At 45.7% G+C, this 27,962-nt stretch overlaps 1 protein-coding gene across 7 annotated transcripts in view; it reads right to left on the minus strand.

Annotated features, from left to right (window-relative positions):
- WIZ (WIZ zinc finger) overlaps positions 1 to 27,962 on the minus strand; it is a 146,092-nt gene that overhangs the window by 41,340 nt on the left and 76,790 nt on the right. For 2 of the 7 annotated variants that reach the window (XM_054012358.1, XM_054012356.1), the window contains exons 3-5: positions 19,449 to 19,509; positions 13,195 to 15,752; positions 12,490 to 12,855 (exon numbers count right to left, since the gene is read on the minus strand). The exons of 1 other annotated variant lie outside the window; for it this stretch is intronic. In XM_054012358.1, the coding sequence (XP_053868333.1) occupies positions 12,490 to 12,855; positions 13,195 to 15,752; positions 19,449 to 19,509 (2,985 nt within the window). The remainder of the gene's footprint in view (positions 1 to 12,489; positions 12,856 to 13,194; positions 15,753 to 19,448; positions 19,510 to 27,962) is intronic. 4 more of the 7 variants (XM_054012357.1, XM_054012360.1, XM_054012361.1 and 1 more) reach the window with 4 other exon arrangements.

Below are 27,962 nucleotides of genomic sequence, written 5' to 3' on the forward strand. Positions count from 1 at the left end.
ATTAGAGCTCATTATGCATTTGTCTGCTAGATTAGAGTTGTCTGTTATTCAAAATCTTCTCCTCGTGTAAGTATTTAGAGACTGATAAAGTCAACCCTTAACCTTCCCTTGGATAAATTAAATACATTCTATTTAAGGTACTTCTCTGGCTCCATTATCACAATATCCCAGCACATCACAATCTTTAATGTACTTATCCTCACAACATGCCAGGGAGACAGAGCAGGGCTGTTATCCCATTGTACAGAAGGGGGAACTGAGGCAAAGACTAAGTGACTCTCCCAAAAGTCATACAGGGAGTTGTGCACCAGAGTAGGGAATTGAAGCCAGGCCTCCTGAATCCCAGTGTAGCACTGTAACCCTTGACACCCGCCCTTTCTTTCAAAGAGCATAAATGTAATAGAAGACATGGGAAACCACCTGCCCACAAGTTTTGAGAGAGACCATTTCAGGTGTAAATTCACCCTAAAAGCATCCCAAAATGCATCCTTACTGCTGGCCTCTTGGAAGGGACTTCCCTCTGCTAGCTCCTGGGGTACGGGAGCTGCCCTCATATCCCTCCCACATCCTCCCCTGGCATTCTCCTGTCATCTTCTCCATCCACCTAGCCTCTCTCCATCTCCCTGCTCCCCATTCACTAGCCCTCAGTCTACCTTCTCTGCTCCCTCCCTGCAATTCCCCACCAGTTCCCGGTTTCATTTCTTAAATATAGAGTCCAGGTAGCAGCCATCTTCTGAGGTCAGCCTGTCTTCAGTCTCATTGAAAATAATGGGAGGAGGCAGCCATGTTGACTGGGGCAGCTCACCTCCACCTAGAGTTACCACTTTTGAAATGCAAAAAAAAAAAAAAAAAAAGACACACCCCTTCCACGGCAAGTCTACCACAACCCCAATCACAATAAGTCTGCCGCAACCCCAACCACAAGGCAACTCTGCAACCCCCCTTCAACAGCCACTTATAGTATCTATAGAGAGAACACGGAGATAAGATTGATAACATTGCACACCTCCTCGCTCTCGTGTGACTCAAACCCTCTCTCCCACACACCAAAAGGGCACTTGTGTGTTGGTGGGCAAACAGCGGCTATATTTTCAACAGTTTTGATCGGTTATTGCTTAAATACACTGCAGTATCTTTAGCTGGACACAAACTTTTAACATTAGATATCCCCATGTATTGTGATAACAATGCAAATCTTTAGACCCACATAAAAAAACCTGGCAGCTTAAATTATTTTTCTGGCAACTGGCAAAACCATACAAAAACCAGCCAAGCCGGTCAAATACCAGCCAGGAGGTAACCCCACCTCCTAGACCTGCAAAGGCTATATGTAAATAGCAACCAATTTGACAGTGGGGTGCCTGCAGCTTCGGTCCCATTGCAAGAAATGGTATGGTGGCTATTTTGAGCAAGGGCAAAAATTCGTAAGATTCCTGCCAAATACCAGGATATGTGGAGAAAGCTTTAAAAATGCACAATATTGCAAGAGCTGGCCACTGTTATACCTTTGAGACTCGATAACACAAGGGAATCAGTTCAGGGCTAGGAGATGAGGAAGCTGGTGACTCACCTGGCCTCTACAATTTGTTGATAAACATTAAATCTTTTAAAAGATGTTTTTATATAGGAAAAAAAAAGTGAGTGGCTATGAGGACATGTGCACTGTTTCTTTAAACTGATAGCAGTCGGCCAAGTAGGAAGGGTCCGGGGAAGGTCCCAGGCAGAACCTCTGCAGTGAAACAGAGGGAGTCGACGGCGAGCACTTCCGGGTTCGACTTATCGCGTCCAGACAAGACGCGATAAGTCGAACCCAGAAGTTCGATCGCTCGCCGCCAAACTACCGGGTAAGTGTAGACCTACTCTTGGACATCTGTAAGTATTTAATGCTAATTTGTACCAGAATGTCATATGGGACTATCTATCTATATAAAAATCAATGCAACCTACATAAAAAGGATTAAAACTAGTGAAGTGATAAGTTGCAAAAAGTAATTCTAAATGGGAAATCAAAATCCAATAATCTCTAGTGGGGGCCTACAAGGATTGGTGACTGGCCCAGTGCTATTCAATATTTATATCAATGATGTAGAAAATGACACAAAAATTAGTGGAGTGGTAAATAATGATGGGGACAGGTCAGTTGTACAGACTGAGCTGGATAACTTGGTAAGATGGGTTCATTTGAGTAACATGCATTTAAAAACAGCCACATCTAGGAACAAAGAACATAAATCATACTTGTAGGATGGGCTACTGTATTCTGGAAAGCAGTGACTCTGAAAGAGACTCTGGAGTCATGGTGGAAACCAACTGAACATGAGCTCCCAGTGTGATGCTGCAGCTCAAAGGATGAACACCATCCTCAGATGTATAAACAGGGAAATATCAAAGCAGGTCTAGGGGTGGTATTATAGCGCTATACAACATTATGAGACCATTACTGAACCCTATGTACACATCTGGTGTCCAAACTTGAGGAGAATTTGAAAAATTGGAAAGAGAATTAAGACTGATTTGTGATGTATGAAAAAACTGCCTTAGAGTGAGAGACTGAAGAGGCTCAATGTATTTAGTTTATTGAATAGAAAGTTAAGAGATGACTTGAACATGGTCTACAAGTATCTACACAGAGGGGAGATTTCTGATAAGCAGAGGGCTCTTTGATCTAGCAGAAAAAAGGCACAATGAGATCCAATGACTGGAAGCTGAAGCTAGACAAATTCAAACTAGAAAAAAAGGTTCCAATTTTTAACAGTGCGGGGAAGTAACCATTGGAATAACTTACCTAGGGGTGTGGATAATTCTCCATCACTTGCAGTCTTGAAGTCAAGACTGAATGTCTTTCTAAAAGATCCACTGTAGCTCAACTAGAAGTTATGGAGTGAATGCAAAATAATTATTAGGTGAAGCTCTCTGGCCTGTGCTATGCAGATCAGACTAGATGATCATAATGGTCTCTTTTGGCCTTAACATCTATGAATCTATGGGGAGAAAAAAAAGTTGCAGTTTAGTCAGATCTTGGGACCACAGTGTTCTCATGCCAGTGGTGCACAAACTAAGTCAAACAACTGGGCTCCTTCAAGTTCTTGGGATATTTTTTAGTTCATTATGCACAATTAAAAACATCATATCCACTTTTGTTGAGGCTGCAGCCCATTCACTCCATGCTCTCCTGTCCCCCACAAACAGACTGAGATGTTCATGGAGTGCTACTAAACTAAGGGCCTTCTACTTAGGGTTATAAGGAGTCAAGGCCTCGCCTCTGAGACATACAGCCAGTGCCAGGAGAGCGTACTTCACTACAAGACTAAGTGAATTGGGAGATATGGAGCCAGGAAGAAGTTCTATTACATTATCATAGAATATCAGGGTTGGAAGGGACCTGAGGAGGTCATCTAGTCCAACCCCCTGCTCAAAGCAGGACCAATCCCCAACTAAATCATCCCAGCTAGGGCTTTGTCAAGCCTGACGTTAATCGTAGATTAGATTTCTTAATTTTGTAGGAGGCTTTGGAAGAAGTGAATTGTCTGGGATATATGGACCATAAATTCACAGGGTCGTCTGAGTCCAATTCACAGGATTGTAGGCTATATTTGGTACTTATCTGGAAATCCAAATCAGTGAAAGTAGTAAATTTCTGAGGGAAGGAGCCCAGATCAGCAGAGGTGGCAGCTTCTCACAGTTGCCAGCTTGGTTTTCATGTGCACACACTTGCCGTGAAAGGTCACTGCACATCCTGTTTAAACAAAACCCTGGGCAGGCAAAGCAGCTCAGGTCACTCCCTGCTCTCATGAGTAACTTTCCATTCCTCACACTGGGCAGGAGACTGACAGAGAGAAACAGCGGGAAAGCTGCACTCCTGCCTCTGGCATAATGGAAACCGTGGCGGAAGAGCACGAAGTACTAACAGAAATAGGGGTGCAAGAGTTAGCACTGGGTCAGTGCTAAGTCACGAGCTACCCTCCCATGGAGGCATTGCAGATCTTGTGAATGACTGTGATCCAGTATGAGTGAAACAACTAAAAAGGATCTCTTCTGATCTCACTGCGTCAGGGACGACTACACTACTGGTTGTCTAACAGAACAGGCTTTGTAATGCTCACACAGTAACCAACGACAGGCTTTCTACAGCTTTAGATTGCGCAGCTGTGGCCCACACACACAGGTTAACAGAAGCAGCAGGATCGAAGAGCTTAAAATTAAGCCTGCAGGTGGAGCTTGAGAGGGTGTCAAGGCTTACAAGAAGGGAGAAAAAGATCTTCAGATAGACAAGCTAAGGATGGGCCAAAGGGCGAGTCATGACTGAAGGTGGTGGAGCCTTCCTGGTTGAGGCAGTTCAGCATGAAGCCTGCAGGGGGAGTTTGGAGAAGGGAGGTAAAAGGAGTCCGGTGCATGTGCACAGGGGCGGCTCCAGGCACCAAGCACGCGCCTGGAGCGGCAAGCCACGGCGGGCGGCCTGCCGGTCGCCATGAGGGCAGCAGTCAGGCTGCTTTCGGCGGAATGCCTGCGGGAGGTCCGCCAGTCCCGCAGCTTCGGTGGCAATTCGGCGGCAGCTATCTGCGGAACCGGTGGCCCTCCCGCAGGCATGCCGCCGAATCCGCGTTACCACCGGGCCTCCCGCAGGTGCGCCGCCGAAAGTCACCTGCCTGCCGTGCTTGGGGTGGCAAAAAACAGAGCCACCCCTGCATGTGCACACAGACACACGGAAGTGCTGAGACTTTCTTTTCTCGGGGGGTACCTCATAGAATGTAGGTATGACAGGCAGATACATCCTCCTTGGAATATGTAGGCTCCAAACAGATATACTGGTCTGAGGGACAGACAGACATGAGCGTGACTTTCCCTTGTCACTACAAGTAGGTAGCCACCAACAAGCCACACCTAGAAGGCTCTAGCTAGAGCAGCTGGTTGCAAGAAAGGTGAGCACTCTGCACAAATTAAAACCACCGACCCAAGAAAACCTCCAGGAAAAGCACAGAACGACCGATATCCTTTCCAAACGGATACACCTGTAGGGGCTGGCTTTGTGGAAGTGGCATTCTGCTTTCAACAGGTGATGCTAAATCACAGAGGACCACTGCTGTGTATTTGAATGGGAAGTCTGGGACCATGGTCAGCTCTAAGCACCAGCTGATAGTTGCACGCTCTCTTATTAACCATCCAATCAGTCTTTGAAAAGCTTTAGTCCATCAGTGCTTGGGCTGCAAACAGACATGACAAAAACCAACAGGGCTGCCCCTGAGTTTAGCTATGAAGAAGCTCTCTCTGCTGCATAAGACCTTCAGGTTCACTCACATTAGCTAAATAGTGATGGGTTTATTTATCTCTGAGCACAATGGGGGCAGCTCCCTTTTAAACACTGGTTTGGGTTCTCAGAACAATCCAGCAGCCAGCTGAGATTAGAAATTGCTGGATTAGTTCAGACCATCCGTCCCTCTGAGCTGGGATAATCTCCCCGTTCTCCTCCACCAGGCATCTCCTCCTTAACACCCACTTCTTCCAGTTGCTTTCCAGCCATAGGGGCAAATGTCCACCTTGCTGGCTCTGCGTTGAATGTCCACAGGGCAGCAGGTTAACAAATGATACAAATGCACATTTGCTCCTGCAACACTACTGCAGTTCAGTGCTGTGCCTATGGAAAATGACACATCGGTTTGGGTAAGGCAGCATAATATCTGTTTTCTGTTTCTTCACGATTAGCATTCTGCTCTTTTAAATTAAGGTGCAGATCAGTCAAACAGGCAGACACCATTGCTACTGCATCAGCTGTCCCAGAGCAGGAAGAGGTGAAAAGGTACAAAAAGTCTCTAGATCTGTATCGGTTTCTTGCACTTAGGGTCAATAAAGGCGGCAAGGGAATGGCTGCTAGATATGAGAGCAGTCCTCAGGACAGAGAAAGGCAACAGCAGCTTAAGGGAGGAGAGCTTGGAAGGATATAGATCATGAAGAACACTGAACGAGTGGAGAGGATAAATCATGGGCAACCAAACAACATCCGAGCTAAGTTTACTTCTAGCAAAGAGGAGCTTATATTTGCCTAGCACCTTCCATAGCAGAAAAACCTCAAAGTGCTTTACAAGCAATCAGCAAAGATCGCTTTGCCTGCCACTTCAGCACAGCCTCCTGTCAGGTGATACTGGCAGCTGTTTAATAGAGCACAATAGGCTAGGGCAGGAAGTGAAGAAAACAATAACCACTTGAAAGTGGAGTGGGGGAAAATTCAGGGAGGCAGAATAATTCCCCAGCTGGAATTTGACCAAGACACTCAGGTGAACATCCTTACTCAGAAAAGACATTGTGGGGTTTTCAGTTCCCATCAGGGCCAAGACCTCTTTACATTTCACACAAACATGACAGCTCCAACGGCACAATTCTCCCACTGAGCCATTGGTTCAGTCCTGACTCAGAATGCACCATTTTTTGCACCACCCTCTTTATACCTTGCGTTTTCCAATCCAAATACATGTCCCTAGTTCTTATCATCTATTGGATCCAACTTAAAACTCTTGCCATGGGCCTGAACATCAGATATTTCCACCCTCCCTCCCTTTATTTTCATTTGTTCAGATGTTTTTACAAGCAATTAGATTTTAAGGTCAGAAGGGAAAATTATGATCAACTGGTTTGACCTCCTACATAACCCAGGCCAGAGAATACCACCCAGTAATTCCTGCATCCAACCCATAATCTGGTTGCGCTAGAGCAGATCTTTCAGCAAGACAGCCCTTTTCCACGGATACTCTCTGGTTAGTTTTTGTTTGTGTATCATGCAAATGGGGAGGTTTACAGGAAGAAGACGGTAGGAGAACCTCTGCTGCAGGAAGACCTGGTCTACATCTAAAACTTAGGTTTACCTAGCTATGTCGCTCTGCGGTATGAAAAATTCACACCTCTGAGATGCAGTAACTATACCTAACACCCGGTATAGTCACTGCTAAGATGGAAGAATTCTAGCTGCCACCTCTGGAGGGGTAGATTTACTACAGCAATGGGAATAGGCCTTCCATCACTCTACCAAGTGACTACACTACAGCGCTACTGTGGCACACCTGAGGTGCTGCTTTTTAGGGCTTTATCTGGCTAATTCCTGTAACACCGGACACCGTGACAACTTCAGAAAATTGACATAACCTAGAGGGCAATTAATAAAATGCTAAAAGAAATTAGTGTCTTTCTATCTTCTCCTGAAGCTGAGCTGACAAAGTGTATCCTGACAACAGGGGCATTGCCACCAGAAATGTATGGTTTAAATGTAGGGTCTAACAGCGAGCTATTCCCTGCCTGGAGAGGGGCTTCTCAAATAACCAGAGTCAATACCAGTCAGCTTTTTCCATGATCTACACCCGGAAGGGGACGGGAAGGAAACAGGAATTCTGTTCTGAGAGACATGAGCATAGGTGTTACACATTCACCATAGTCCAGGGACAGGTTTAATGCATCTCAGCTAAGCCTTATGATTCCCACAGCAACTGTAACTCACAAGAGGTAGTGTGAGTTAGTAGTTAAAACCAGAGGGGTGGCAGACAGGAAACCTGGGTTCTATTCCTGACGTGCCCTGACCCTTTTAGTAACTTTTGGCAAGTCAGCTTGCCTCCATGTGCCCTTAACTACCCACCTGTAAAATGGAGGTTGGATGTGGGGTTGGTGTATAATACTAACCTTCATAAGGGGCTTTGAGACTAAGAGTGTTACAGGTGGTGCAAAGTCATATACTTTACAAGCATAAGTTCAACAGAAGACATCGCAAAACATAAAATACTATCTATGCACAAAGGAGCAGCTGTATGAAACTCGTGCTGGCTTTTGGGATTATCAATTGCAAACTACAGTGTCCCGTTAACTTTTTTTTGCAGTGACAAAAACGTGTATATTATGGAATTAGCGTAAAAAAACCCCCAGAAGTCTCTCACGAGAGAGATTTGTTAGGTAATTCCTTCTCCCGACACTAAGTGCTAGAGGTCTTGAAGGAGCCATTTTAAAATTCAGTTGGACTCAAACTAATTAAAAGATTTACTCAAATTCTCAGAAAGTAGATTTTGTACTCAGGGAGGGAGTGCTGTAAATTGGGGTGGATACGCTGTGTTCTCTATGCATAATCAAGAGGCTTTGTTCCCTATTTAAACGCAAAAAACCTCAACTCAGTCTTAACTCTGGAGTTGTGACTAGCACCTACATAATGCTGGGTGTGTGTTAGTTACACTTCAAGTTTTTGAAGCCCTAAACATAGGCCTTTAGCTTTCCAAATTAATCCCTTTTTTTCCTGAGATCCCACTGCCCCAGCACACTAGTAATGAGACTATAAAACAGAATAAAGTAAGCAATATTTAAATCCAAGAGATAGCTTTTAAAGGATTTGCCATACTCTAGCCCTGGTTTCAGAGCAACAAGGCTTATCGCTGGATTTTCCCCACAGCCATATCACTTAACACTCACTCTCTCCTAAACACACACACTTTGGCATAAACAAGCTGATCGGGGTTTAGATAAGAAATGGAAGCACAGGAGACTCTGTTCCACTCAGGCTCCAGTACGGTATACTAATCACTGTGGGACCTCAGTGCTTTCCGAGATGGCAAGACATTTCTTTACTGTTTCTTTGAGCAAACACAGGAGTCCCATTTTCTTTCTGCACTTCATGGGACAGGTTTTTAGATAGTTTTTGACGCTGTAGCAGCATCAAATGGATGAATCCAGATTGTAAGGATTCCGTGCAGTAGCTTCAGTGTTCACATGATTGTAGCAGTAGCTTTCTTTGAGCAAAGCTGAAATGTTATGCCCTAAGTGGAGTACACTTTGGAGGGCCCAGAGCATGACACAGTCAGGTTGGCTTTGTATTGGGAAGTCAAGAGAATGCTGTTTTTATGGAGAGATTCACACTGGATCACATAGCTAAACAGTTTGACTATCATGGCACAAAGTGACAGGTATATTGGAGTAGAAAGAACAGGAGTACTTGTGGCACCTTAGAGACTAACAAATTTATTAGAGCATAAGCTTTCGTGGACTACAGCCCACTTCTTCGGATGCATATAGAGTGAAACATATATTGAGGAGATATATATACACACATACAGAGAGCATAAACAGGTGGGAGTTGTCTTACCAACTCTGAGAGGCCAATTAAGTAAGAGAAAAAAATATATGTTTCACTCTATATGCATCCGAAGAAGTGGGCTGTAGTCCACGAAAGCTTATGCTCTAATAAATTTGTTAGTCTCTAAGGTGCCACAAGTACTCCTGTTCTTTTTGCGGATACAGACTAACACGGCTGCTACTCTGAAACCTGTCATATTGGAGTAGGTAATTTTTTTCCTGGACTTTGATAAAAGCCAAACAGTTGGCAATGCTCTGAGGCTGACAGGGGTGTGACATGTGGACTGATCAAAATTTAGCAGGAAACATTTTCAATATAGGTACTGGGTCTACATTACTTCCTAAAGGTGACTAATGGCATAACAATTGAGATAGGAATTAACACTAATATTAGCACTACTGGCCCTAATTAATATGCCTGAACTTAGAACATTGGAGCAATCACCCTCATTTCTTGTTTGCATTTACAGTCCACTCCTGTTTATTGGAGTGGCCTGGGGACACCTGAAAGTTTTGGATAACTGGGTGTTCGAATAAGCAGAAGTGCAATTGACGAACATCAGGCTACTTGTTTTGGAGAACTAGGACTTTTGGATAAGAGGAATCTGTAGAACTAGAATTACACTGAAAATCCAAAGTGAGGGTTAGGGTCTCCCATTTTTTAAACTCTCTCTTCATTGAGAATGTTTTGCTATTGAAAGGCTTTTGAAACGACTCAACTGACTGAGGCACCTTCCCTTTCCATTCATTTAATTTATTAACAAGAACACATGTACATTCTGGGAGTAGGGCTAATTTTTAACAAGACCACCACAGTATTCTAAGTAAACTGCACGTATTAGAAAAGCATCTCTGCAGTCTTTCAGGGAACCTGTGGCTTGAAACTGCTGAAGTGCCAGCCAAAGGCAGCAACATTTCTAAAGACACCAAAACTGCTTACGAGCATATGCAAGAGGTGCACCTAAGCAGTGCATCAAGGCACTGTGTCTAGGACAAGCCCATGGCTCACATCTTACTAGCAGCCAGCCACAGTCACAAAGCTATATGCATCTACTGTGATTTGACTTGCCAAGTAGAGCTGTGTTTTTCAGCAAAAAGAACAGGAGTACTTGTGGCACCTTCAGATAATTCATTTATATTCATCTTCAAGAATCCTTTTAGATGCACGTAGGGCACGAGGAGCATGCCAGCACACCCTACATTGCATGTTCCTTATTTTAGCTAGAGACAGCTAAGATGACTGCTAAGTTTGGAATTCCAGTGACCACCCTTTTTTCATCTGTTTCAAGGACTTTGAGAAAGTTGCCAGGATATTATTGCTGTGGTAGGTGTCAGCAGAGAGTGCCGTCATACACAGCCTTAGAAGTTCCTTTTATCAAGTTTTTAAGTCTTTTGAAGAAATGTTGTATTATTGTTCATTTTGTTATGCAGTCGTTCTTGGAGAAAAGCTGTGGCAGATAGGAGAATTTCTCTGTTTTATTCTCTACATTTGGAGTGAATTCTTGGGACAGAGAAGCTTCCTGGGAACTGGGGTGGGATTTCTGGAAGAAGGGATTGCCTGCATGCTGTCTGTGACTGCCTCTGCTCCAGAACTGGTGTGCATGGGTAGATAAAGCAAGGCACACTTAGGATAGACCCACACTCTGCATCAGTACTTTCTCTTCCACTGGGAAGCAGACTTGCAAGGTCCAGAGTTCCGTCACCATTCAGCAGAAGGGCTACCCATTGAGGGTGGTTGGAAGACTCAGACTCCTAGACTTTAAGGCCAGAAAGGACCATCACAATCATCTACTCCAGTGGTTTTCAACCTTTTTTCATTTGTGGACCCCTAAACATTTTCAAATGGAGGTGCAGACCTCTTTGGAAATCTTAGATATAGTCTGTGGACCCCCAGAGGTCCACAGACCACAGGTTGAAGACCACTGATCTAGACTGACTTGCACATTGCAGGCCACAGCACTGTCTCCACCCATTCCTGCAATAGACCCATAACCTCTGGCTGAGTTACTGAACTCCTCAAATCTTCGTTTAAAGATTTCAAGTTCAAATCCACCATTTACTCTAGTTCAAACCAGCAAGTAACCTGTGTCCTAGGCAGAGGAAGGCGAAAAACCCCTAGGGCAACAGCATTGATATACTATGCTTCTGTATCCAGGAACCCTACAGAAGTAGCTACCCTGCTCATTGGTCTCTGTTTAAGGCACTGGATAGAGATTTGGGAGGTTTGGGGTTCAATTCCAGGCTTTGCCATAGATTCCATGCAAGCCCTTGGAGGAGTTAGCGCTTCTTTACCTCAATTTCCCTAATTGTAAAACAGGCATACTAATCCTTGCTGATATGAAAGGCATTCACAAGGCTAAATTAATGTTTGCAAGGTGCTCAGACGCTGCAGCAGTGGGAGCCATTTTGCTACAGAGAGGCACAAAGATCCTGCCACTTTTTGGATGGCATTTCTGAACATGAGATTACATGTGTTGAGATTTGTAGGGCAGCCACTGGTTCCCTACAGCCAGAATTCTGGAAGTAAGATTGGACTATACTGCCCTAGTGAACGCTCTCTAGCACTTTCCTATGTTAACGGGAACTGCAGTTCTAGATTAATGCACCCATAGTTTCAAACAGACATTTTTAAAAACCAGGACATTGTGTTTCTGTCACTTGCATCAACCAATCTGGGTGAGTTTACCAGCAACAAGTTTTGTTTGGGGGTGGCTGATAGTTACTTTGAACACTTACCTGTCCCTCAGAGTTATGTTAGGCTCAGGAAGAGTGCGGCAGATGGGACAAATGCACAGCTTCTCAGGCCACGGACTCTACTCACACCTGAGTGCTAATAGAATTAATAAATAACTGGAAGCCACTGAACTGGTCCCAGTGGCTTCAACTTTGCCATTTCTCCCTCCTACCAAAGTTCTGCTGAGTGAGGAAAAAACGGGGCAGACTCTTATTTCAGGTTGATAGGTTTTAGTGACAGAAACCCAGTTCAATGCAGGAGATTGATCCTTCTAATAAAAAAAAAAAAAAAAAAAAAAATCTTCCCTTGGGTCTCTCCACAGGAGCTTTCAAGGATGTTGTGCTGTGTGTGAAGAGAAAGGCAGGTTCTTTTGCCTATTGCTCCACCACCACAGATCTATTTGCCTGCTCAAAAGCCAGTGTCAAGTTTCATTGGCACAGCCCAAGCTTCAGTTTATGGCAAGACACAGGGATAACAAGGTATGGATGGAGATTAATAACAAGGGGCCCAATTCTGCCACCTTTATTCATGCTGAATAGAACCTTGTTCTGCAAATTGTCCCCTTCATCGAATTCTACTCAGAGTAAGGATGGCAGGATCTGGCCTTAGATTAGCAGTAAATACACTTTTCGGCTTGCAAGGTAAGTTCAGGACTTGCTTACCGTCTCGGAAGGACTGCATGGACTCGTCTCCCCACGCAGGTGGGAACGGGGATAAAGGAGACCGTGGAATACTGCATTCAGACATGGGGGTCATGCTTTTTCGGTGTCCAAACCCGTGCACCTCCCTCTCTCGGTTTGGGGATGAAGGCTCCGTTCCTACTACAGACTGCAGCATAGGGTGTTGGGATGAATTGGCCAGCAGCTCCTTTAAGATGTTAATTGGAGAGATGGTGAGCTCCCAGTTGGTGATACCGAAGTCCCTCAGGTGGGCTCTGGCATGGCTGGACAGACCGGCACGTGTATCAAAACCAGCCCCACAGAACTCACATCGCATTAAACTGAAAGTACTTGGGTCAAAGTTGGCAACTGCGAAAAAGAAGGACAATTTGTCAGCATCATCCAGGAGCAGCTAACAAATATTAAAAGCACCTAACAAATATTTCCAGACATGGGAAGCCCAAGGGAGGACTTTACTGCACATAACATGGTAAAAGCCCCAGCCAGGTGATAATGCCAAAAGAGAAAAGCTTAACCAGATGAAAAAGCCATGAATGGATGTTGTATTGTGACAAGAGACTCAGAGATTCAGGCCAGCTACCATAATATACATACCCAGCCTCAGTGGGAGGAATTTAAAAAAAAAAAAAAAAAAAAAAAAAAAAGTTTAAAAAAAAAGTAAAAAAAAATAATAAATTGAGTACATACTACCTTTTTTCTTCTTCTTTTGGAAGGAAAATTTTTGCTCAATAGCTTTCACTTCTTCTGCTGAGATGAAATGACGGACATTGTAGCTCACACCCACCCTGTTCAAGTGTCCCCTCACATGGTTGGCTAGGCCAATCCCATTGTGAAACCTGTCAGGACAATAGGGGCATTTCCTCTCTTCGTTCTTCAGCATGGGCGAGTCTGTATCCAAGAGGTCATCTAGCTCTAGGGAACCCTCTAGAGGGGAGTCCAGCAAGAGAATATCTAAGGGGAGGGATTCGTCCATCATGAACTCCCTGGAAGGAGCTGCTATTTTTTTCTTGTACAGCTTCCCCTTTGGCTGCTTTGTCTTTTGGGGATGAAGGTTCATCTCCTCTAGAAGGACAACAGGGACCATCTTCTGTAACTGATGCTGCTGTTCTTCCGATGCTATAGAAGAGTCTGTTGCTTTCAAGGTGTCTCCGAAAGTTCTCTTGAGGGCCAAAACAGACTGAGGAATAGCAAAGGGTTTGAAGCTTCTATTCTCAGTCAAATCTATTTCCGTGGTTAAAGAAATTTCCTCTTCCATGCTCCCAACATCATTTGCCAATGCCCATTTGTGCCTGAGCTCCTCCAGCCCCTCTGGGTGACTCCTGACGTTGTCCCCATCACTCTCAAGGTGGTGTATTGTGCTTTTTTTTTTCATTTGCTGCAGGGCAAACTGAGAATAAACTTTTGCTGAGGTAAGGGTAGACAGCCCTAAGTTTTTGTGCAGGGCACCGTACGGGGCTGCTTTTCTGGTGTGAAACTCTGATGTCTGGAAGTCCTTTTTATTAGTTCCGTTGCTTTTATTGAGTCTCTGGTGACCCATGGAAAAGCTATGAACAGATTCATAATGGGATGTGCTTTCTCGGTGAGGCTGGGGAAACAGTCTCTCGGCTTTGCCAAAATAATCCATCTCTGAAAATCGGCCTGGCCTAGCGGGGCTGTAGGCATCCCTGCTAGTTCCGGGCTGATTAGAGTCCTCTTCAAAAATCTCTATGTCCCAGGGAAGATGGGAATGGGCATATTTCATGTGTTCCTTTAGGATATTTTCATTGGGGGCGGGGAAGCTGCAGAGCATGCATGTGCTGAGTCCTTTACTGCTGCTGTGTGGCTGCACCTGCACAGGGGTGTGTTTGTTTGGTTTTAAGTGTTTGTAGATGTTGTGCACTGGGCTGTCATGCATTTCTCCACTGCCAGTGCTGCCAAAGAGATTCACATTCTTCATGCCTTGGTCCTTCCTCTCCTTGACGTGCATCTTGGCATGCTGGACGAAGATCTTAGAGGAGTTGGTTCCAAAGACGCACTTGGGACACTGCAGCCGGGCTTCTCGACCTTCGTCTGAAAACTCATTGAGCTTCTGGATTTCTTCAATGATTTTCTCTCTGGACTCTTGATGAAGCCTCTTGTGCTGCTCCAGAGAGCCAGGGTCCCCAAATGCCCATCCACATTCATTACAGGAGAACTGACATTGACCCCCAACTGCATCTCTATCTTGGTCCTGCCCTGGTCCCTGGTTATGCTGAAGCATGTGATCCATCAAGTGTTCCTTTTTCTTAAAGTAAATGCTGCATTCAATGCACGTGTACACGGTGGGATCCTCCTCCTGGCCAAGCTCTTCCTTTCCCTGCTCCTCTAACAAGACACTGCACACATACGGCCTCATCTCAATGTCATAGGAGCTGCAGGGAGTTGGTTCTAGAGACATCAGTGGGATTCGCTCTACAGAGTCTTCAGCGTTTACCGTCCAGGACTGTTTGCTGATAGCAAGATCTTCATTTATCTGGAGGCTTGGCTTTTGCAATGTCCACTCTGCAGCATTAAGAGAACTCAAGTCACTCAAACTGGCCTCCATTGCCAGCCCCGTCCTGTCAGAGGATACACTCTCCAGAGTTTTCGACTTGTTCAAGACAGGGTTTAGCGTTTTTCTGAATACCGGCAGAGGCAACAGACGAGGCACCTCATGCACGGCCTGTCCCCTGATGGATAAGTTAGTTGCTCCATCTGTTGGCTTGTTTATGTCTTTATAGTGAGGACTAGAACTCTTACTGTGCCCAGAAATCCAGTCAAACCTCTGAATGCCCTTCTTTTTTTTATCTAAGTGCTCTTTGCTGAAGGCTTCAAGTTGCTTTGGTTCGTTTTTATGATATTTTTCCTCTCCACTAACAGACCGTACTCCAGCACAAGGAATGGAAGTTTCTGCTGTAGCCTTGTGAGTGTTCAAGTCCTGAGAGTCGCTCTCCAATTGATCAGTGTCCATCTGCACAGTATTTACAATCTTGGACTCCACTGTAAACGTGGACTCCATTGAGCGTGAAGGATTTACACACTGCACTTCTGTTGAGCCTGCTAAGTCCTTCAAACCAGAAAGTCTTTCTAAAGTGCTTTCTTCTCTCAAGTCACCTCCTCTTGTCTCTAGAGTGGAACAATCCCATGATGTGCTGCCAGACACAGTCATGCTTCTTAGCTCTGCTGAACCCCTGGAATCTGCTCTGTAAAACCCTTTCTTGAGTTCTACATGTTCTTCATTCCTGGTGCTGCAAATAATTTTTGACATTTATTAGCCGGTTAAAGGATATGAACAAACACTTCTGTTTACATAAAACACATCACTTCATTTTCATAGCTTTTAAGGTCAGAAGTGACTGTTCGATCATATACTCTGAGCTCCTGCATAATAGATGCCAGAGAACGTCACCAGGCTTCCCCTGTATGTAGCCCATTTAAAATTAACAAGACTGATCTGTTAATCAAATATACTAAGGCTGGAAAGGACCTATTAGGCTGCCTAGTCCACTTTTTCCTTGCCCCTTCCAATGCCACGTGCAAGATGAATCTCTTCTGCATATCCTCAAGGACTTGGTCCAGTTTCGTTTCAAAGACTCCAATAGCATTAGCAGCTTCCCTAGAGAGGCTGACCCACATATTAGAAGTGACCCTATTAGAAAGGGTTTCCTGAAGACCAGCTGAACGTTTCCATCCTCACTTCCTGGATTACTGCCTCAACCCATCTAAACAAAATTTCCCCTTTCCCCGCTCAAAAACCCGCCCCACCCTCTGCAGAGACCTTTGGGACACAGGCTCCTAGACAGTTCGATCGCTCTCTCTACCAAGCTGCCCACGGATATTTGCTGTTGTGGGAGGACAGCTATTTTATTATGAGGCCGAATAGGAACCAGTAAGGCTTTCGTAGAGCTCAACGGACAGTGCAGGCAGGGCCCCTAGCACCCTGCCTTTTCGATCCATAAATTCCACGGTTAGAAGGGACCATTATGATCGTCTCATCTGACAGCCTGTGTAACATAGGCCAGATAAATGCCCCGCAATAATTCCTAGCGCAGAGCTTTTAGAAAAACAACATCCAATCTTGATTTCAAAATGGTCAGAGATGGAGAATCCACCAAGATCCTTGGTAAGTTGCTCCAGTCATTAATTACTCTCCCTGTTAAAAATTTACATCTTATTTCCAGTCTAAAGTAGTCTAACTTCAACTGCTAGCCATTGGATCATGCTTCTACCTTTCTCTGCTAGATTGAAAGGTCCATTATTGTTCCCTTTGTAGGTACCTACAGACTAATCAAATCACCCTTTAACCTTCTCTGAGTCCAGACATAGGAGCCTCGCCAGTGGCTTATTCAGAGGAAAGTTCTATCGGCTGGCAGCTCTCTAAAGGAAGTGTGAGACATTAGGAGCCATTTTGCTCCTCTTTATTGTTTTTTGTTTCTCCAGCTTCAGCATTCTGTACAGGGGCCACAAGCCAATGGGGGCAGGAGCATCCCCTCACACCTTGGTAGGGGCTCAAAGTATAGAGAATACGCCCTAAAAAGGTTCCTCCCCGCACCTACTCTTTCTGCACTGGGGCACAGAACAGGACAGTGCTAACTGCCTGCCAGGATCTTGATGGCTACATCTCATCTGCATTAAGTGGAGCAAATAGACATGAGGGCACTGCTGCTAAGGCAACAGCAGTCTTGTGGGGAGACATTACAATCTCCATCATTCACAGACGATCCCAATGGTGTTTGTACCAGTTTTGAAAGGGTTGAAGGCTTTTTATTGCCAACATGGCTGCTGGTAGGAAGGGGAAGGAGAGGGGCCCAAAGGGACTAGGGTTCGAGAAGCAGTGCCCATAGGTCAGCTATGGCTAAAATTTCAACCTTTGGGGTAGAGGTACCGCAGAAGTCTAAAAAGAGGTGCCTGTGGACACCACATGAGGGCAGCTGCGAATCAGATTGGGCTCCTGTTCTCCTCTCTGCCAGTGACCAGCTACTCAACTGCTCTGAACCACTCCTACTCCCTCTGCAAATACAAGGATAATGATTCTACCCACCTTTACAAAGTGCTTGGAGATCTATGGATGAAAAAAAGCTAGGGAAGTGTCTTTATTAAAATAGAGGTGCAGATGGTGGAGACCACAGGTCCCAGCAGGTTTTGATTGAGAAAGAGCATTGCATGCTGAGAGCGATAGTCTGATGGCAGCTATCAGAGGTACCGCTTCACAGACCATTGGGTGTAGCACACATGGTGCAAAAGGCAGCACAGGGCAGCCATACAGACGCCAGGCCTCCGTACAGCCAGAGAGCAAGGTAAGATTCCTCCACACACCGGCTCCTGCCAATATACCTTATTCCTGGATTACAAGGGCTACACTTGAATCTCCATAGCCTACTCAGTCCTCGGCTTCTCTGTTGTCAGTGACAAACGTGGCAGTGATTGTGTGATGTGGATGCTTGTCAACTAACATCTGGGTTGAGATCCCCCCTTGTTCAGTTCACACCAGGAATACTCATAGCTTTGGCTCATTACAAACCTGTCTCAGTGGAAACCCCCTGAACCTCTTATTAATCAACCGAGTCATCCAATACACCATCTCTCTCTCATTCCACGCCTTCCTCATAGAAAAACACTAACTAAGACTTTCACTTGCGCCTTATGATGGGCACTGGGCCAGAGAATCTAACAAACAGGGGACTCAAATGCCTCCAATTGCAGAGGTGACCAGAGGCGATAAAAACCGCAACAGCAGCTCTGCTCTCAAGTCTATGAGACAGGATAGCATTATCTAACAGGTCAAGTTCTACTGAATTGAGAACAAAGCACCTTTGTTGGCTAAGATAGCACAGCTGCCAAGCCCACAAAATTCCCACACAGCACTGCCATTTTCTGTTTTAAGAAACCTCCTCTCCCCACAAATTCACATCCAGTTTTCCAGCTCAGTAAAATCCCTTATTTTACCCAAGCAAAATAACTGCTGGTGGGAAGAGAGTTTCTCCATGGTCACCAAGGAAAGGTGATTACCATATGCACTGCAAATCCCATGTGTATTATTAAGAATAACTCACTAAGGAAACTCCTAGCCCAGGAAGGATCAGAACACTGAGTAACACTGGATACAAAAATAAACCCATTAAAATGTGCTGGGCACTAGTTATGTTGCGTAAGCAGGATAAACGAGGGGCATTCTGAGCAGGTCAGTGGTCCGTACTGCCCTGCAGAATTATCACTCAATGCCACAATGTGGGACACACAATATCTGACATGCTTTCTCCATCGTATTCCACAGCTACTCCTTGAACATCCCTCCATCAACCTTAAATCTCTGTTACCACTGCCAGCCTACTCAGAGATAATGGCTGCAGGCAAGCCTCCAGTAGCCATAATAGTGGCACTAGGAGAGGAATGGTACACTACCTGGGCCTCAGACACCCCTGCAGGAGGTGATGTGCATGCAGGCAGCTGGTGGATATGGGGGAGAGAGAGAAACAAGAAAAAGCAAAAGACTGAATGGCAGGACATGCACCCCCATTCCCTCCCAAAAGCCACTTGGTAGCATATCATCATGAGAAACACAGGTCACTTGAGAGGTGTAATCAGGAGAGCTGGGTTTGACTCTTCATCCTAGTCTCTTTTACTTTAAGACTGAGAATGTTGCATGGGTTGGGCTCGGAGGCCCGATGATGTCATCAAGTAGAACAACCGGGTTGGACATGCATTCAGCCCTGCCTGGCAAGCGTGAGAGAGAGTAAGATGCCCAATGTTACTCAACAGCAAGGAGTGACACCGGCTGGCTCCAAAGGGGAGCTCCTCTTTGGCCAGGAAGGATAATGACGGCAGGGGGAGGGGCATCCTCAGGCTTTACTACCTGGAAGCTCTGTTAAAAGTGAAAGTCCTCGGGATCGGTTCAGTGGCAGTGACACAAATGTGTGATTTATCCCAGGAGCATCAGCACTTACCAGAGTTCCTTCCTGTGAGGCGTGCTCGGGACAGCATCACAGAGGGCAGGATCGGGCTCATCTGCAACAGAGAGAAGGAAAGCTTCATCGATCAGGGCCGAATCTTGGCTTCTTTACTGCCATTTGGAATAATGTCATTTTGTGTTAAAAAGCTTTCCTGGCAGATAACCGCCCCCTCCTCTGCTTCTGCTGCGCCTCCTCCCCTCCTGCAGCCGGGTTGAGATTACTGCAGCATTTCTAACCCACACTTAAGAGGGTTTAATCCTGTGCACCAACGATTTGATCTATAATCATTCTTCCAGTAAGCAGTTTAAAATAAAAATGCACATGCTTCAATGCCTGGCTCCCACCCACCCTCTCTTGAGAGGGGCACCCAGTCTATTTGAAGTCAAGCAACTGGGTGGTGGTGGATTTTTTGTAAAGAACCCTTGCAAAGGGAACCTTGTGAAAATGATGGAACCTGTGCAGGATGTCACACAGTAACACAGTGATGTGCTCTCTGCTGCCTTGAGCTGGAGTGACCTGCCCTTAGGCTAGAGCTATCCATTCAAAATGCTGATGCAAAGGATCATTGTCCTAGCCCAGTGGTTCTCCACCTTTTTATTTTATTGTGGCCCACAACGTGTTATGTGGGCCGCATCAAATACTACCTCTATGGTCCTGAGGATGTCACATGGGCTGCGGCTCTGTGCTGATTGGGCTGCAGGCTGAGAAGCATGGTCCTAGCCTATTGCTTTGACCAGGTCATCCCTCTCTAAGCTGCTTGCTACCCCCGCCTCTGATCAACCCACGATCCCAGCCTCCATCACCCACTTGTTAAATTTTCAAACAAGCACCTTTGTGCTTTCTCCCATGCTGCCCACATGCTCCCCATAAACACCCACAAAACTAACTCATTATACTCCTTCAAATCTCTCCTTTGCCATGACGCCTACAAAAAACGTCACAACAGCTAGGCCGCTGGTGTGCTGAGAGCCCTGCCCATCGAGCTGATCACAACTGTCTCATTGTTTCCTTATGCTCCCCCATCTGTCTGTAGCCACCTGTTATCTCTTCTCTTACAGTTGGACTGTAAACTCATTAGGGCAGGGACCATCTTTTTGTTCTGCGTTTGCACAGTACAGCGGGGTCCTGGACCATGACTGGGGCTCCAACGTGGTCCTGTAACGCAAATGATAAGAACAATTTCTGTGTTCCATTGAAAGCCTGTTCAGACCCTACACAGCCTTCGAGCTCGACTTCCAGACGCAGCCTGTGGGATGAACATTTATCCCAAGAACACAAAAGCCAGCGGCAGGGTGGAACTGTTCAAACTGTATGATGGGTATCCACATTAAGTCACAGGTGTCTCAGGCCAGGGAGGTTGCACTTGTTGGAGATCTGGACAATGTGAGCAGCCATTAAGGCTGGGATTTCCAAGAACCCAAGGGAATTAGGTGCTCAAATTCCTAACTTCAATGGGTGTTGGATACTGAACTCCCTTAGGCTGCTTTGCCAATCCCATCTTACCATGGCCTGGAGCGTCATCAGCGCAGTGGTCTGCTATTGTACACGGCACTGTCAACTCAATATATGGATCCCATTTTACCAAACATGCCTACTGCAAGCAGGGATCCCAAGTGCTGTCAGTTCAAGAAAACTCCAAATGAGCAAAAGTAACTCAGGGAAAACCACAGTAAGACAGGCCTCACAACATGCCCTATCAATCTTTGGTACTTATCTGCCTCTCCCCACATTACCATCATATCTGAACATCTCACAATCACCTCACAAACCCCTTAGGCGGCAGGGCAGCCCTGCTATCCCGATTTCAAAGAGGGGAACTGAGTATAGAGAGAGTGAATGACCTGCCCCAGGACACAATGGACGTCTGTGACTGAGCAGAGAATTGAACCCATCTCTCCCAAATCCCAGGCTAGTGCCCTAATCACTGGAAAATCCTTCCCTCCAGTCAAAAAGGCTAACAGAATGTTAGGAACTATTAAGAAAGGGATAGAAAACAAGACCTCTCCCCCACCCCCTGCCAAAACAAAAACAAACCAGTGCCACAATATAAATCCATGATGCGCCCACAACTTGAATACTGTGTGCAGTTCTGGTCCACCCCCCATCTCAAAAAGGATATAATGGAACTGGAAAAGGTTCAGAGAAGGGCAACAAAGATTTCTGAGGCTTTCATACCAGGAGAGACGACAAAGATTAGGGCTATTCAGCTTAGAAAAGAGACAACTAAAGGGATGGGGGGGGGGGGAAATATGACAGAGGTCTATAAAATCATAAATGGTGTGGAGAAAGTGAGTTTTATTTACAATACACAAACCAAGGGTCAACCAATTAAATTAACAGGCAGTAGGTTTAATACAAACAAGAGGAAGTACTTTTTCCACAATGCATGATTAATCTCTGGTACTCATTGCCATGGGATACTGTGAAGGCCAAAAGTATAACTGGGTTCAAAATGAACTAGAGGAGTTCATGGAGGATAGCTCCATCAATGGCTATTAGCCAAGATGGTCAGGGATGCAACTCATGCTTGGGAAAACCCGAAACCTCTGACTGCTACAAACCAGGAGGGGAAGATGGGGTGGATCACTCCAACTGTCCTGTTCTGTGCACTCCCCTGAAGCTCTGGCACTGGCCAGAGACATGATACAGGGCTAGATGGGCCATTGGTCTGACCCAGTCTGGTAGCTCTTATGATCTTAACAATGGCACCGGCAGCCTGTCCCCATTAGGACAGGCAACATAGTGCCACTGGTGATAGCAGAGCCAGTATTGGCAATAGTGGGATGTTTTAAACAATTTCCCTAGAACAGACCGGGTCTTAGACAGCGCAGACCTACACTACCATACTGTAGATCCCGGCTAGCAGCCAGTACATTCTACGGAGTACAGGTGTGATCCACTCCATGCCTGAATCACCTCTAAAGCAAATGAGAGGCACAGCTCCATTCAGCTGAAGCTTTCAGGAAGCACAGGCTGCATTCCATGTAGAATGCAGTGCAGAATTCCAGGACCTGCTTCTCCATGGCCCTGCTGCCACTCACACCACCACCAAGGGGGTAAATTGCCACCATTCTGAGCGGACAGCATTTGACAGCCACTTTGCCTGGGGTAAGGGACTATACGAGATGCAGGGCAAGGGAGATTCAAGGCGCTAGCGTCCAGGTCACTCCAGTCTCTGCTTTGCCAGAATAGGCCTGCCATGCGGATGGCTCAAGGAGTCAGAACAGTGGTCAGTTAAACCCGCCTTGCTTCCGGTTTAGTTTTAGGATCCCAGCCTGGCACCCATGTTTGATTTCGGTCACCACATGGAAAAGGTTTTTATAGCCTTGTCATGGTAAATCAACATCTCATGACCCTGCTTTGGTCGTCATCATCTCGGGTCACAGTTCTCCTAGCAGCTACAGTGCTGCCTTCCTCTCCATCCTAGTATCCTGTAGCTACCTGGCTCTAACCCAGGAAACCAGCTATGCCTTAGGATTACCCAGTTAAACAAAGAGATGCAGCCTGCAGAGACCACAGGTCCGGTCTCATGGCGCTCCTGCACCCTGACAGATCAGGTGAAGGGGTAGTCAGTCAACACACAGGATTCTTACACAGTAACCAGAGAATTTACTGAGTATTTCACACTGCAAGCAGAGATGAGGGGATACCCAATTAACAGGTGCAGCAGCCACCAACACTGACCGTACAAGGGAGCTGAGCCATTACTAATGAGGGATCCTTTAATAGTTAGCCTTAAGACAAGTTACGGAGAGAAGGGAAATAGAAAGCTGCCAGCACTGACACAGGCACGATGGGCTCTCAGGGAATGTGGCGCTGCAGGGGAGTCAGGCTTTACTTAGAGTACTCTGTGCATATGCAGGCTCAGACCTCGGAGAGCTACTTTAGACCTTTGACGGGGTGCAGTCCCCTTCCTCCTCTTCCATGGAAGAGAACAGTTTGGATCTTTCCAATCCTGACCTTCTCATGGGTCTTGTCTCTGTGCTTTTTAGTGTCTGGGGTTTGCTCTCCTCTGTTAGGAGGACAGCAAATTCCAAGGCAGCGCCCTCATAATTTTCAAGCATCTTGCATTTGTTTCACGAAGCGCCAGTTATGTTTACTGTGCAATAAAAATGACTGAATAATAGGACACCCCAGCAAATGCAGAGTCCAGAATGTTGTCCAGAAGGGAAGCGAGGAGCACAGACACCGTGATCATTCAAAGAAAAGAGCTTTTACTTAAAGACTCAGACTGAGATTTAAAACCATGGAGTGGACTTGTAAACCCCCTTAACCCAGAGTCCCAAAGTCTCTAGACTACTTTGAAAATCTCAGCTTTAAACATTCTGCCGGTGATTGAAAAATATCTCCCAGAGTGAGTGCTGAATTCTGATTTTATTTACGCCAGTCTAAAACCAGAGTGACTCTAGTGAAGTCTCTGGGCTCACTCTGGATTTACACCATTCTGTGATCACATCTGGCCTGAAAATGCTGCACCGAAAGGACAACGTCCCTAGGATCCGGGGAGAATGTTTCAAACACTTTTCTTTTAAAGGGGAACAATAAGAGAATCCGGTAACACACTGCAGGATCATGTTAAATGGGTAGTATTCAGGAAGCTGTCACACCAGTTTGGAATGCCAGGGGGAGGGGACAGAAGCCGCAATCGTTAAAATCTGACACCAAAAAAAAAAAAAAAAAAAAGGCAGATTTTAAAGACTTCCAAAACATACGGAGAATAGATGGCATCTGGCAGATGGGCATGTAGCTAGGTGTGGCGCGGCAGAGAGCGCAGATATGGAGAGAAGGACAATGGCAGAGGTGGTTCCCAAGAGTTCCTTTGTTCTTGGTAGCTGACCAGCATGGCTCCTATTTTTAGGAACTGTCTCCTGGAGAGGAAAACATGCAGTGATTTATCTTCCTCTGGATGAGCACGTAGAAGCACTCCCTGCAAACCCTGGTATCTTGGAAACTGTAAGAGACAAGGGAGTTTAATGTCTTGGACTTGGTGGGTTCAATTTTACTCTCTATGGTAATCCAAGGAGAACTTCTCCTCTAAGTCGCAAGAGTAGGGACTGTGTATTTTCCCAGGAGAGACTGAATGCAGACTTTACTCAACAGCAGCAGTAGCTCTCAAGTTTATGCGCTTTCCACTAAAACCAGGAACATTCAAGAGGTAAAATGCCATCATTACACAGACACGGCCTTTGCTACTCTGCCATATTGCACTAGGGATGTTCAATCCAACTGGCTGCGACAGACATTTTCAAAAGCAAAAACACCACATGAGAGCATAGGGAAGAGGAGGCCAAAACATGCAGCCAAAAAAAAAAAAAAAAGCTTTGCATTAGGGGGTTTTTCAGAGGAGGCACCACATGCTAGAGCAAGAGGTAAGAGTCCTTCTCTACATGATGGACTTAGTTCTAGATAAACTCTTTGCTGAAGGCTATTTAACATGCCATGGTTTAAAGTTCAGGTAATTGAGAAATACCATCCTTTCAAGAACACCACTAAAAAACAAACAAACAAAAAAACCTGTGGCTCATTTAGAAAAACTATTGCAACTTGAACCATGGTAAATAGAGGTGAATTGCATATTGAATGGGCATCCATTGCACATCAACAGCGTGAAGATTTTGCTTAGTCACCACCCTATTATCCAAAGGAATACCCTTGCTCACATGGAATAGCAGATGTGGAATAACTGACATGCTTCGTGTAGGTGATAAAGCTTGTAAAGCACAGAACCATCATTCATTGCACCCACTGAACTCCCAAGGGAAAGTGCTAATAAACACGCATATAATAATAGCCCCCAGTCTGGACTGGAAAGTGATGTACAACTCTATAGCTGTGGATGGGACTTACCATCCACAGCAACAGAACTCCTCTGCAATATCTGAATGCAGAGAAAAGTTCTGCAAAATAACACCAGCCTCATCACAAATGAAGGTCCAAAGAAGGATTATGCTAATTTCAGAAGCATCTCTAGAGAGAGCTACAGGGAGCATGGCCTAGAACAGAGGTTCCCAAATTGTGGGGGGCAAAGAGGAACGTCAGGGGGGATGGGGGACAGCAGGGCCAGGCTAGCCCCCATGGGAGGGGGAGGAGAGAGCACCACTTAGCCCCTCCCCGCTCTCAGCCATGTCCCTGGCTCCCATCTCTGCTCTCGGCCCCGCCACCAGTATTGGCCACTGGCCACAGCTCCGTTCCCCACTCGGGGCTGAGGCTGGCGTCAGGGCTGGGAGCAGAGGTGCACCTGGCACCAGGCCCAGCTGCGGCTCCGCTTCTACTTCTGGCCCCAGCCACGGCCCCACTCCTGGCCTCAGACCCACCCCCAGCTGCATCCTTTCACCTCTTTGTGACTCAGTTTCCTCATCTATAAACTGGGGGTAATGATACTGTCCTCCTTTGTAAAGCGCTTTGAGACCTGCTGATGGAAGGTCCTATACAGGGGCTGAGTATTATTAATAAAATGTTTCAGACAGATTTCTGGACAAAAAAGCATGGCGCCCACAAATAATAAATCAACTTGAAGACTGTTAGAGTGGGCTTTTCAAAGGCATTTAGCATTGGTCTGACTCCCACATCAAAGTCAATGTTAGTTTTACTTAAAGGGAGCAGAATTAGGCCAAAGTGGAATGCTTTGAAAATCCCACTCTTAATATGACTAAGGGAGGCAATATGCACCAGGAATTGGTTAGGATGATCTAAGGCAGTATAACTAGGAGGAATGGGATAAAATACAGAGAAAGAAAATTTAAGATGGATGTTAGGAAAATATTTCCTTAGTGGTAGAGATCTATTCAGATGTGTAAAGGTCTCTTCAAGGGATACAGTGAAAGAGTCATTGCTTGAGACATTCAACACTAGACAGGGCAAAGTCCTGGAGAACATTTTGTAGCATTCACTAGCCAAAGGACAGACAAACAGGACTTTTCCATCTCTAGTATCTATGGTCTTATGGACATCATATACTCAGGTGGTGTGGTGGTGGAAAATGCACTCCTGTCGAGGAGTTTGTTGCTGTCTTGCAGCTGCAGAAAAAGGTCCAGTGACAAAACTACCACCTCAATGAAGTCTTTATTGACCTGAGCAATGCCTTGGATTATGCTCAGGTGTCAGTCTTCAGAGGCTTCTGAGATAATTTTTGGCACAGGCAAGACAAACACATTTCAGCATCTCCACAGTAGCACTGTTAGAGAAGTCTGTACAGACAGACAATGTTCAGCCATGGCATTAAGCAACAGGTGATGGTCACTGCCCGATCTTCATAGTAACGTAAGATGAAGCAAATCATGGTTTAGCTCTAGAAGACTAAAGTCCACTTGAGCAGTTTCTTTGAATCTATGGTATTTCATGTATGAGCACAGGTACTGGAAGAGCCACTGCTCTACTGGTGACCTTGCACTAGCAGGTAACTACGTTATCACTGTCTTGTCCCTAGCTTGGAAAGCAGGGACTCTACAGTCAGCTGTTCTAAGGCAAAGCTATGGCAGAGTAAGCATCAGTGCCAAAAATATAATAGGTTAACCCAAACAGCAGGGTCTGGGCTAAGCAAAGGGTAATGTGCTGACCGAGACAACCTTGGCAGTGCCTGCTCTGACTATGAGGAACACATCAAGTCAGGCACCAGAATACCAGCTACTGAGTTGGTCTTTTACATGGCTGCTTGTGGAAGCAACAGTGTTTGCCTGTGCACAAAGTAAAAATCATACAGTAAAGATCGCCGCCCTACTGTACAGCGTACAGCTACTAACCTGTTACCAATGCAGCAATAAAGCAGCTCCCATACCAGATATGTTCGGCTGCTTTTGGTTAAAAGAGAACCAAGATAAAAATCATACTCTCTCCCGGGAATTTATCTGTCCCCCCAGCACCTTAGTATCTGGGCACCTCACAAACTTTAATGTATTTGCCCTTGTAAACCCCTGTGATATAGAGCACTGCCATTATCTCCATTGTACAGAAGGGGGACCTGAAGGACAGAGAGGCTAAGAGACACCCCAGATCATACAGGGAGTCTATGAAAGAGCAGGGACTTGAATCTATGTCCCCCAAGTCCTAGGCTGCTTTCCAGTGGGGCTGAGCACTTCCATTGAGAACAAGTAGAATCAGCATTTCTGGAAAAAAATTCACTCTGTAGGTCCCCTCCCAGCTTAGTATCGCGTCTGAAAACTTTACAAGTGTCCTCTCTCTGCCACTGTCTAAATCATTGATGAAGATATTGAACAGAATCAATCCCTGCGAGACCCCGCTCGATATGCTCTTCCAGCTTGACTGAACCATTGATAACTACTCTCTGGGAACGGTTTTCCAACTAGTTATGCACTCACCTTATAGTAGCTTCATCTAAGTTGTAGGTCCCTAAGTTGTTTATGAGAAGACAGTATCAAAAGCCTTACTAAAGTCAAGATGTATCACATCATCTATCGCTTCCCCCCCATCCTCAAGGCTTGTTACTCTGCCAAAGAAAGCTATTAGGTCAGTTTGACATGATTTGTTCTTGACAAGTCCATGCTGAGTGTT

This window comes from Malaclemys terrapin, chromosome 23 (assembly GCF_027887155.1).
Source record: "Malaclemys terrapin pileata isolate rMalTer1 chromosome 23, rMalTer1.hap1, whole genome shotgun sequence".
NCBI classification, from domain to species: Eukaryota; Metazoa; Chordata; order Testudines; family Emydidae; genus Malaclemys; species Malaclemys terrapin.